General features: G+C 35.7%; 1 protein-coding gene across 4 annotated transcripts; it reads right to left on the bottom strand.

The window, feature by feature from the left end:
* Positions 1-7,090: 7,090 nt before the first annotated feature.
* Positions 7,091-12,737, bottom strand: LOC311073751 (uncharacterized protein). 4 transcript variants are annotated; one of them, XM_084099694.1, is made up of 5 exons: positions 12,404-12,737; positions 11,894-11,955; positions 11,207-11,365; positions 9,048-9,137; positions 7,091-8,180 (listed from the first exon to the last, which is right to left on the bottom strand). In XM_084099694.1, exons 1-5 carry the CDS (start codon positions 12,405-12,407, stop codon positions 7,866-7,868), a joined length of 630 nt encoding a protein of 209 aa, XP_083955820.1. In that variant the 5' UTR covers positions 12,408-12,737; the 3' UTR covers positions 7,091-7,865. The 4 variants fall into 4 exon arrangements, with proteins under 4 accessions (XP_083955820.1, XP_083955821.1, XP_083955818.1 ...); XM_084099695.1 differs by having other exon boundaries at positions 11,906-11,955; positions 12,404-12,735; XM_084099692.1 differs by lacking the exon at positions 12,404-12,737 and having other exon boundaries at positions 11,894-12,384.
* Between the last annotated feature and the right edge of the window lie 423 nt (positions 12,738-13,160).

A 13,160-nucleotide genomic window follows, 5' to 3' on the forward strand; every position in this document is an offset into this window, starting at 1 on the left:
ACTAACACAGTGGATAAAGTAGATTTCCGAACTAATTTAATTTGAAGCAGATAAATGTGAATAAGCTTGAGACACATATTGCAAAACCACTGACTTGCTGAAAGATGCTTCAAGTCAAGTCAAGTCATCTTCATTTATATAGCGCTTTTAACAATGTAGATTGTTTCAAAGCAGCTTTACAGAGATAAGCGTATAATTTAAGGTAACAGAGATTGTTTTACAAACTATTATAACTTGGTCTCCCCTAATGATGCTCTTCTGTAGCGGTCAGTTACTCTCCGGGGAAGGTGACGATTGTGGGGTCCAGTGGAGGATGTGTTTCTCATAGAGACTGCTCTGGAGGATACAAATGCTGTGGGGCCGTGTGTGTGCCGCCTGCTTTCAGTGAGTTTAAATTATGCATAATAATATTAGAGGTCTTTCAAAAGGAACACTGAAAAAAAAATGGTGTAGAAACAGTTTTAGTTTAGAAATTGCTAGTAAAGTGTAAAAATAATTACAATGAAACAGCAAGTAATTGAATAAAACATGACATTTTAAAGTAGAAAGACTGTTAAAGTTATTTCTTTTAAAACGTCTTCCAATAATATATAGGTACAACTTCCTTTTTTACAAAAATATTTTTTTACAGTGAAAACTGCATTCAGTGATTTGGTTTCTCTGTCATGTGTCTGTATAACAGTAAAGCCAGGAGAGTGTCCAAACACAAAATATGAAGCAGAAGTGTGTGCCATGGTACGTTTCGTGTCGTGTGCCGATGACAGTGACTGTGCCAAGAGGGAGAAATGCTGCAACAATGGATGTGGACGTCAGTGTATGGCTCCAGTTACAGGTATTATATTATATTATTATATTTTATTATAATATAATATATAGTGCTGTCAATCGATAAATATATATATTTATATATCTTTATATATTTTTATATTGTAATAATTTCACATTTAATCTCCAAATTAATGTAGAAACAACATAAAGATAGTAGTCATTTTTTTAACTTTTGTTTAATGACATCTTTTTATTAAAATAATAATAATAATTTTAGCCATTAATTATAGGCATTCAGCATTACAGTATAATTGAAATCTATTAACATTTATTAGGCTTTAAAAATATAACAACTTTTAATTTATATGAACTTAAAACAATCTTCACATAAACCCATTATAATGAATGTCACATTTACCAGCCCTTCAATATATCAGACCTCAAATTTTTATATTGGGCCAGTCAGACCAGCTCAGATTTTTACTTGCCCTGCTAAAATGCACAAAAAGTTATTGTTTTCATTGTTTTTGACCCATGTAAACTGTTAAACAGTGCTTTAAGATTTTCAGGTATAGGTTTAATAGGTAGGATATACAGAAAATGAAAAAGTTATCAAACACTTCACAGTCTCCACTGCATTAATTATTAATTAAATATAGATTCATTCTTATTAAAGCTACAAAAGTTATTCAGTCAAGAACAGTGAAAGATTTTCTCTCTTTTGTTCTTTAACTAACGATAATGACAGACATTAAGCAGCAGGTTTGTTAGGCTGCTGTCACTTTAAGTACTGCCAGTACCGCACTGCATTTTCTTTTGTGTCTTATCGTGCTGAAATGTTTTAAAAGCATTTGCATGAATAAGACCGTGATTATATATTGTAATGCAAGCCAAAGAATGATGGGGGAAAAATGGATTGCATTCAATATTTTTAACTAGATTAGTTAAAAATAAATAAATAAATAGATTAATCACATATTTTTTTCTGTGATTAATCACGATTAATTGCAATTAAAAACAAGTTTTTAATCTATTTTATAATGTAATAATTTTAAAGTTAATCTCCAAATTAATGTAGAAGCAACATAAAGTCAAGTTAAATCAAGTCAAATTTATTTATATAGCGCTTTTTACAATAAAGATTGTTTCAAAGCAGCTTTACAGAGATAACAGAAAAATAATGCAAAAAAGTTTGTTTCCGGAAGAAAATATCGTCACAGTCCAGCGTTCAGTGATGTTTCATTTTTGTTTTAAAAAAATTATTAATTTAGTAATAATGCCACATTTTGGCATAAATGTGTGATACTGTTCATTCAAGCGTGAAAGAGAACTCGATTCTGGTGCGATGTCTGTGTGCTCGATACTGGCGCGCGTCTTTCTGTGAGTTGTGTGTCACATAGACAGGACATTCACGGGCAGCGCGTTCTCGTTTGTCTTATCGCGCTTGAATGGTTAAAAAGCATTGGATGAATACGAGCGTGATCATATAATGTAACGCAACCAAAGGATGACAGAAAATACGAATGCTGCGTTCATTGCGTTAAATATTTGAATGCCTTAAGGCCCTTTCACACCGGATGCGAAACTAAAAAGCGAATAGTTTGTGTGCGAATAGTTCGCGTCGAAACCATTCACATCAGCCGCGACGCAAATTTGCGACGTCTGTGACGTTCAGAGAGCTTCAACATTCCAAAACTTTTGCGCCGACAGTTGAGAAAACATGGACACTTCATCATCATCATCATCCAGTGAAGACGAGCTTTTCATTTTCTTTAAAATATGTGCACCCAATCTTAAAGAACAGAGAGTCTGAAGGGGAGTACACTAATGTGCACAGGTTTTTTTTTTTTTTTTGCGTCTTCAACTAAACACAGTGCGTTTTGTAATGTCACTACACATTACATGTATTAACACACGAAGTAAGTAAGTTAAAATCATTTGACTAGAAACTGTAGATATCACACAAAGAATGTATAGTAGCCTATACTAAAAGCAGCCCTAAATAGTCTCACTACATTTTGTTACAAGTTCAAAGTAAACACGGTCTCTGTCTCTATCTTTGACAATAATAATGTTAGCTTTCTATCCCAAATGTAGTTTAGCCTGCTAGCCTACACAGCACCAGACTATACAACGACTAAAACTATCACACAACATACTCACAGTCAAGATAACCGAGTTAGTTGGCCATGCTACGCCACACATTAGCCGTTTCTCAATATGCGTTCTTGTCTGTACTTGTGTTCTTGTGGACTTGTGACACGTCATCAGTCGCTGCCCAAGTACTGTTCCAATTCAAAGTTCACATCTAGCCAAGTCCAGTTCAAATCCCTGGATGTGTTCTTGATCCGCCCATTTTACAGAGGATGCATCGAGAGGTGACTTGTGCGGACTTGAGACAGCCAGGTATCCCAGAATGCATCTCACACCAACCAGCAAGCGTCAATAGCAGAGGAGAAACCCCGCGTAATTTAAAAATACTGCTGTAATTGTGCCACGAAATGTAGTTTTAAGAGTATTTCAGGAGAGAATGTAGTTGTTTTAAGCTCAAATCTTTTGAGTTGTGAGAACCAGCCAATCAGACGCTCTGTGCTCATGTACCCCGCCGAGAGCAGCCTTTCCTTGGTTAGTGTTGCTCACGTTTGCCGCTGGCTCGGATGTCTCTAGTCTAGTGGTTTAACATGAGATATAAATCGTCTTTTGTATATCTAACGGACGATTTATTTATTTATTTTATTTGTCTCATTAATCTATAATTTGTTCCCTGGCAAAACGTTAAGCTGAGGGCAAAGTGAAGTTTCATAGCTGTATTTAGTCTTTTTAACTTTAAGGTTGTAGCAGAGAGCTGACTTATGTTTTACTGAATCGTTTGCTTTATTATTGTATAGCTTGTTATACCTTTTAGGCTACTTATACTTTTATAATGACTATTATTGATCATTAAAACTGACATTTAACAAAAAAGGTTATGTCATTTTATTTTATATATTTAAAACATAAAATATTTTATTATACATGTTGCCTACATTCTCTTCACTGTATATATAATAAAATAAAATGACACAACCCTGTCTCTTTTTGCTAAATGTTAGTTTTAATGATCAATATTATAATGTTTTTTTTATTGATCATATTTTTAAAATGAAAACAAAAAGAGGCAGGGTTGTGCTTTATATTTCGTGTTGTTATAAATATGCAGTGAAGATAATCAATTGCGTTGCCTGAGCCACATTTGTGTGGCCATTATGTTTAAGATTTTTTTAAATGAAAATGAAAAGAGGCAGAGTGGTGGTTTATAACATATTTTGTTTTATTTGTAGCCTAGATATACATAAAGAGATAACCGGAGTAGCCAGAGCGAGCTGAGTGACGCTATCAAGTACGCCGCTGTTCCATTTCAGAATTATCGGACTTGCGTCCTCCCGTCCTAGGGAGTTCGTTCTCCTAAATCGAACTTGTCAAGTCCGAACTACTAAGGACTCAAGTCCGAACTTTGCGTACTTGGTATTTCAAATCGTTGTCCTTGTAGTATGTGATTGGCTGAAGCCTTTTCTGTCGCTGCCAAAGTTTAAAAAAAAATCGACATCGAAGCGAAAAAAATAAAAGTCGTTTTTTCGCCGCAGCACATTCGCGTTCGGTGTGGAAGCACTCATTACACAAACAGCTGATCAAAAAATAAACCCATCGCGCAAATTATTCGTGTGTCAAAATCGCGTCCAGTGTGAAAGGGCCTTTAAACTGGACTAAAATTAATCGCATGCGTTAACGCGTTAACTTTGACAACACTAATTATATTATATTATATTATATTATATTATATTATATTATATTATATTATATTATATTATATTATATTATATTATATTATATTATATTATAGGGGAGACCGGGGATGGATGTTTTTTGGATGAACTTTATTGAGTTTTTTTTTTCTTATCACAATAAACAATAAAGACGTCTGACAAAGAAGAAAAAATATGACATCCTCAAAATGTACAATATAAAACTTATTGTATTATAAACTAAGAGTCACACCTCCAGCAAATCATCTGAAAATACATTTTCTATACTGTTCACATGGCAAGGGAGAACAAACTAGATTGAAAGAACTCAAAACAATAAAAATAAGCTAAAACAAAATAAATAACATAAAACAAACCAAATAAGAGGGACTCAGCTCATCTGAAGTGTTATTAAACGTTTATGCAGTTTTTTAGCCTGGGCATTCTCAACCTTTATAAGACAGTTTTGGAACAGCAAAAGTTAATTTTTAAGTGCAGACCATGTGGGGGAGGACTTAGCAAATCGACATTTATGTATATAATATTTTGTTGCTATAATTAGATTATTGACCAAAAATTCATCATTTTTATTTTGTAGAATTACACCCATCTGAATGTTTTGATATGAAAAGAAATCTATGTTTATAGATCTGGTGGACAACAGGTTGTGAAGAGATTTCCATAAATTCTGAGCCAGTTGACATTCATAAAACAGGTGTTCTGTTGTTTCAACATTAATGTTGCAGATATGACAATTGTCTACCTCAAAATTTAATCTTTTCTTTACAAATTCATTAGAGGGATATATATTATTTATTGTTTTAAAATGTACTTCCTTAAATTTAGGGGGAACTGGATATTTTAGGAATTTTGTTCTAATTGAAGATATTTCAGATTTGTTATAACCAAGAAAGAAGAGAGTGCTTCGTGTTCTACCCGGGTACAAAATGTTAACAAGAGTTTGCTTAAGGAATTTATTATTACATTTTGTATCTACCAGGTCCACATAATCGATTTTAATTTTGTGTAATCTTGGTGATGCAATGTTCAAAAAATTATTCTTTATTGCTTGAATAAGGACCTTTGGAATGTTCTGTGTTACTTTGTTGTAATCCACAATTGAGCAGTTAATAAAGTTACTTTTTTTACTTTTTTTTGTTTTTGTTATGGGAATTTCTGCTTTGTAGTTAAACTCATCAAACATTTATTATGTTTATTGTGTGTCTGTGTAGATATTTTCCATGCAAGTTGTTAGTGCTAATGTTTTGCCTGTTAGCTGTAAGGTGAGCTAGTTCATGGCTACATGACTCTGGGTTAGTTGTAACAACAAGACTCTGGGTTAGTTGTAACAACAATGAAACGTTACACACACAAACGTTTAATTAAAATGTTATTATGGCCAATACTATAGACTGACAGTAACAACCGTGCTTACACAAATAGAATGTTCAAGTGTTCAAGTTAAATTTATTATGGTCAATTACTATGACAGAGTAACAACAGAGACACACACACACACACACACACACACACACACACACACACACACACACACACACACACACACACACACACACACGTTCAAGTGTTCAATTTAATTTTATTATGGCCAATACTAACACTGGCAGTAACAAACATGCTTACAAACAAACAACGTTTGTGTTCAAGTTCAATTTATAATGGTCAATTACTATGACTGAGAGTGACAAACACTGAGAAGAGTGACACACACACATTAGTTATATTGAAAAGTCAGTGTTGAATAAAAACCTTTCAAAATCCTTATTTCATTATGTTACATATCACCCCAGGGTATGTTACAACTAACCCAGACTATGGGGTGAATTGTAACATTTCACTTCTCGTGTTTGAAACTAAACCATGCATTTTCTGTTTGTGTTGCAAAGATAATAGCTATGTCATTTAATAGCAGACACTTGTAACTAGTTTGGATCACATTTTGAACACACTGACTTCAAAGTACTACAAGATATAGACAGAAAGGTCAAAATTGTTACAACCATCCCCGGTCTCCCCTACACAACGGGGCTGTTGAATGCTTGAATCTGATTGGTTGACGAAGATTCTGAGGTGTGCAATTATTTTCAGGGAAACGCGGCTAAAGTAGATCCAGACAGGTCTTGACTGCATTACATGTCCATATCACTTCGCCAAATTATTTCTGTTATTTCAAAGTTCCTTACAGCAACAACAGCAAAAGAACCAAAAATCCCAGTGAAAAAGACATTCAGCATTCAGTGATTTGGCTTCTCTGTCATGTGTCTGTATAACAGCAGTGTGTCCAAGCACAAAATATAAACCAGGAATGTGTGCCTGGATACGTTTTGTGTCGTGTGCCGATGACAGTGACTGTGCCACCAATGAGAAATGCTGCAACAATGGATGTGGACTTCAGTGTATGGCTGCAGTTACAGGTATTATATTATATTATATTATATTATATTATATTATATTATATTATATTATATTATATTAATATCTCACTCTAGCAGTGCGATATGGCTGTACACTGTAAAAAATGATTTGTTGACACAACTTGACTTAGTCAAGTCATCTTATTGCATTGACTCAGTCAAGTTTAACCAACGTTAGGATTTAAGTTCACTCAACTTGTATGTATTTGTTGAAATAACTTGCAGTAAATTGAGCCAACGTACTGTATCAATTAATAAGCATTTATCATTTTTAGTTAAGTCAACTGAAAAACATATTGGATGAACTTAATTTTTCATGTTTTCACAACCATTAACTAAGTCTAATTGACATAAATAGTCATTTTTCCTCAACATCATAACTTAACTATTTGAGTTTACTGGACTGCATTGCTTGCTTTAACAAGAAATTCTAGATATCTATCTGGAACCAGATTTTTAATGAAATCAACAACTGCAAAATTGAAACTCTCAGCATTTATTTTTTTTAAATAGATGCATTGCACCCAAAAGACAGACACAAAGAATTCTCTTGCAAAGATAAAAAAAAACTCCACAAGAAAAACCCTCACATACATACAGCTCACACAAACAAGTGCAAACTTCTCTATGCACAGACCCATCTTAGAGCCAAAATAGTACAAATAACTCTCCTTGTCATTATCAGATATTTTCATTGCAGGAACAAGTGTACATGAAGAATTCACAATAAGCTGTATTAAAAACTTCACAGATTAAACTGTTTAAAAACAGTGTCTTCAGTTCCCACTCGTAGAAACATGGCAAGGAAAGAGCAAGCAGAACAAGGTAACAAGAAAACAGTCTGTTTGAAAATCAAGAATACCAACATTTGTTTTCTGTCTTATCTCAGCAACTTGCTCTTCAAAGAGTGAACTCTTGCGGTGCAAGAGTCTGATCCAACACCAATAAACAGGCGCTGTATCACTTCAAAAGTGAATTTGAATTTCTTTGGGTAGTTGAGGTTTAATGCGTACACCAGGCCCATCAGGTTCAGAAAAGCATTAGGTACAGCACTCAGGTGACGCATTACCACTTCTTCCTCAATCACCAGGACAATGTCATTGTAGAACGCTGACTGAGGTTCCATCACATTTTCCACAACCAGTAGGATTCCTATCACCACACCCTTGATCACTTCCTCTTCAATGTCACTGGGCTTTATAGAATGCAAACAAAACAAGGTACTATTACTTAAAACCAATTACACAAACAATTTACAGTCCCCAGACCCCTGCAATTTTTCCTTGTTTTGCCTTAAAGAAGAACTCCGGTCAGTTTTAACATTGAGCTCATTTTTTTGTAAATTTGGAGTGCTGTCAATACAGAGAACAACGACAAAAATCGGTGTTGCCTACACCGTGTTATCCTCTTTTTAAACTTTGCACCCTGTTGACTTCAATGGGGCAAGTTTTAAACCTGCTTTTAGCCTCTTAACATCCTTGATGTGTCATTACAAGTGCACAGCCAATGTGAGTGATTCCTTCAGAGTGAACACGGGTGAATCTGACTGCAGTAGATGTGAAAGATATTAATAAAAATGATGTTATTTCAGCCAGCGCACATACCTGTATTTACATCCTGTTTTCGGTCGAAGTCCACAGTAGTCGATTGTCGAGTTCACGTGCATAGGTTTAGTACCTATGATCACGCGCGTGAACTCTACTTTGGACTTCGACCGAAAACAGGATGTAAATACAGGTATGAGCGCTGGCTGAAATAACATCATTTTTATTAATATCTTTCACATCTACTGCAGTCAGATTCACCCGTGTTCACTCTGAAGGAATCACTCACATTGGCTGTGCACTTGTAATGACACATCAAGGATTTTAAGAGGCTAAAAGCAGGTTTAAAACTTGCCCCATTTAAGTCAACAGGGTGCAAATTTTAAAAAGAGGATAACACGGTGTGGGCAACACCGATTTTTGTCGTTGTTCTCTGTACTGACAGCACTCCAAATGTACAAAAAAATGAGCTCAATGTTAAAATTGACTGGAGTTCTCCTTTAAAGGTTTCAGCTTACCTCACATATCTTCATGAATTTTGAAGGAATCTCTCGCATGTACCACGGCAGGTCAAGCAATGCTGCAGTCCTCATCGTTTGGTTTGTTGTCTGTAAATTAAAGGATGGTTAAAGTACCAGCTTTATTGGATCAATCCTTTGTTTTTCTTTATTCGTTTATCCTTTCTCCCCCTCTCTCTGTCTTGTTTTTAGAAAAAATAAAAACATTCATTTCAAATTTGCACATTTTCACTTGTACACTTTTGTTGTAAATAATTTACCAGTGATGTGGTGCAACAACAGTTGTTTGTTACCTTTTTGTTCAGCACCAAAATAAGATTTAATAGTGGGTGTAACACGCTCATGGCACTTAAATCAGGAGTGTCTAAGGGTGCTTTCACACTGGGCTCGTTTGCTGCGGTACGAGCCTGAGCGCGATTGTTCCCGGCGCTCTCCGCAGCGTTGGTCTGGTTTCACACTCAACTTGATTCTATCGAACCCTGGTGCGTTTGCGTGCATATTACGTCATGGCAAACGTTCATGGCGCATGATAGAAAACAGAACATGGGGCAATATATTGTGTTTTTTATTAATTCGGTGCTATTATGCGCAGCTGAGTGAACAACACAGGTTTACTGTGTGTGTGTGTGTGTGTGTGTGTCGCATAAGGTGACCTTCTGCTGCTTGCAAACGGACTCTTTTGAGGAGACAGTGGATTTCCAAATTTGTTGCCCTGATTCCACACGCTGTGCACGAATACACTGCAGGCTCACTCTCGCTCGTATCCAAGGTAAATCTTCAACACCATCATCCTGGACATGTGTTTTATTTAACTAAATGCATCATAATCAGCTAAAACGCATGCGCAGGTCACTTTACTTCCTGAACAAGCACGCACCCAGTTTTACAGGAAGTAAAGTGACCTGCGCATGCGTTTTAGCTGATTATGATGTATTTAGTTAAATAAAACACATGTAAGGGATGACAGTGTTGATGATTTACCTTGGATACGAACGAGAGTGAGCCTGCAGTGTATTCGCGCACAGCACGTGGAATCAGGGCAACAAATTTGGAAATCCACTGTCTCCTCAAAAGAGTCCGTTTGCAAGCAGCAGAAGGTCACCTTATGCGACACACACACACACACACACACACACACACACACAGTAAACCTGTGTTGTTCACTCAGCTGCGCATAATAGCACCGAATTATATTGACCCACATTCTGTTTTCTATCATGCGCCGTGCACGTTTGCCATGATGTAATATGCACGCAAACGCACCAGGGTTCAATAGAATCAAATTGAGTGTGAAACCAGGAACAATCGCGCTCGGGCTCGTACCGCAGCAAATGACCCCAGTGTGAAAGCACTCTAAGTCTGCTCCTGGAGGGCCAATAATGTATTGCAGAGTTTAACTCCAACTTGGTTCAACACACCTGCCTGGAAGTTTGTAGTGATCCTGAACACCTTGATTAGCTGGTTCAGGTGTGTTTAATTGGGGTTGAAGCTAAACTCTGCAGGATCTTGGCTCCCCAGGAGCAGGATTGGGCACCCCTGCCTTAAATGAATTGAGGTTGTAACAACACTTTAAAGGATAGGTTACCAAAGATGATAATTGTCATTTACTCACCAACATGCCACTCTAAACACATGCAAAAATATTCATAAATGAACAATGGCTAGGCTGTTAAGCTCTATAAAGGACAAGTCAACACTATAAAAAATGCAGTTAAAAGTAGTGGATGAGTCATGTTGCCTATTTTAAAAGTTTTAAAACTTTGTGTAATGAACTGATCAGATCATATCAGTGTTAAGGTTACTACGACATACTACAACAACAACATCAAACCTCATTAGTTCTTGTGTCATGACATTTGATCAAAAGACTTGCAAGAACCAATGAGGCTTGATATTTATGTAGTAGCTAATACAATAAAACATTATTGTAAACAATGACTGAAATGTGTATGTTTTCATCATACAAAGAGATTGTATGATGGCAGAAGACTTTGAATATGACATACAAATCGTATAGGTTACTTTTTAGACAGTTACTCTGAAGTCATTGTATGAAAAGATGTCACTATCACTAGGTTTATGATGTGAGTAAGTAAGTAAATGATCACAGAATTGTCATTTTGGGGAGAGAAAGACTGCTTTAAAATAAATTGACTCACATCCTTATCAACGTTCTCCAGTACTGAAGTCATTTCTGGAATGTCCTCATACCGCTTTGACCTGAATAACTGTATCTGCTTTGAGAGATGACCATCTAGGCCTTCCAAAAAGGACTTGCTCGGGTCCTTTGACACAAGCCTGGTGAATTCTTTGCTGATCTATAAAAACATAAATGCATTTACAAATTTAACAAAGATGCCAGGGTCTCAGTGACAGTCTTACAACATTAACAAGTTAAAACATTTTAATTTCACTCAACATGAAAGAACTGGTCATATAATCTTAGGATATTAAGTTTTCCCATATCTTCTAATAGAACAGCACTTGTTTGTGTCTACAATTGTTGTGTAAACAAATTTATTATAATAGGCAAAATTATGATTTTTGTCATAATCATGTAGCCCTAAAACATCTTACTCCCCAAATACAATGAGGAAAAAAATATCAACATTTTTTATTTCTATGGCTGGGTGATGCATTGAATATTATACTGATGATGTTGCTGTCAATATAAAAGTGAGCAATGCTATACATATAGCTTTTATTATGTTAAAATGTTTTCTACAAATAACGTAATTCTGAATTTCATGATTCTTCAGAGCTTCACAGGTAACACAAATTACATATAAGTTTAATAATGTGATTATTACACTACAAAAATTTATGAACTTATATTAATAACTTACATCGCAACTTACCAATAGAAGACACGCCGTTTGCACGTGCTCAAAAACATTCATATGGTAGCCTATGTCATTTGAAAAAATAACAACAGGGCGTTTAAGAAACATAAGTCAATCAAGCATTTTTATTTGTCATGTTAAACACAAATATGGACTGGCCGCGCTGCTTCAGATATTAACTTAACGTTAACATTACTGGTTATTAGGTGTTTCTAACGATAATGAACCGATTAAGAACACGCTAAAAAAAATTATATGTACACTATTTTATCTATTTATAAACATTAACTTTTAATGACGACTTCTCTTTCTGCTCACGTCTCGACAGCAGCTCGGTGTCTCTGTCGAGCGAGCAGAAATTTGCCTGGCAGTGCGTGTGGCTCCTGATAACTAACGTTAATCGAGTTTGCCAAATGTAATCAAAATGTGCCTGGAATCAAAACACGGACGAGATGCGCTAACGAAACAAGCCTAATTTAACATGAAAGAAAGCACAAATTAGGGTATACTTACTCATTTCATTATTTGCAGTCCATAAAAGTCCACCTGTACTCGTTCAAACGCGGGCTCCTTCGTCTTTTCTTGCATCAGCAACTTCTCGTGCAAAAAAATGGCGATGGCGCGTCTGCCTCAAATTCGTTCAAATAGTACGTCATCATGACGTAGAGTTTCTGGCACATGCGCATTACACAGAAAGTTGATAGAACCTATGCTTTGTTGTTATATGAACACGTTATTTAAAGTTTTCCATTTCCCTTCAAGTTGAGGTTGTCATAACTCATCCTATTGTGTAGTGAGACACTGCAAGTTGACAAGACATGATTTTACTAGTCCACCTGACTAAAACTCAGAATCACTTTTTACAGTGTATAACAGCATGGCTGTGGTAGGTAATCACAGCGTTCTGATAGATAGCCATATCGCACGGCTACCAGTGTGATGTTGTGTTTGTACAAGAGTTTGACGGCACAAGTGTGTAAATAAATAAGAAACAACAATGGAGGGTCTTTAAACCCATCTTTTGTGCAGAACTATTTCCCTCCGCCACGGATTTAAAAAGTTGACAGTTTGACAGTTGAGCCCAACCCTCCATTACTAATTGTAAAATATGGGATGAATATAGTATCAAAATGATTAACACGTGCAAGCACACTTATCAATGAACTTAATGCATGTTGCAGAAATGTTTTATCCATGCCTTTCAACTTGCATGTGCAAAATTCTAAATTGAATGAATGTGTAGCAATTTGTACAAATAGAGACATTTTTG

The sequence above is a fragment of the Abramis brama genome (assembly GCF_963993115.1).
Source record: "Abramis brama genome assembly, chromosome: 22".
In the NCBI taxonomy this organism is placed as follows: domain Eukaryota; kingdom Metazoa; phylum Chordata; class Actinopteri; order Cypriniformes; family Leuciscidae; genus Abramis; species Abramis brama.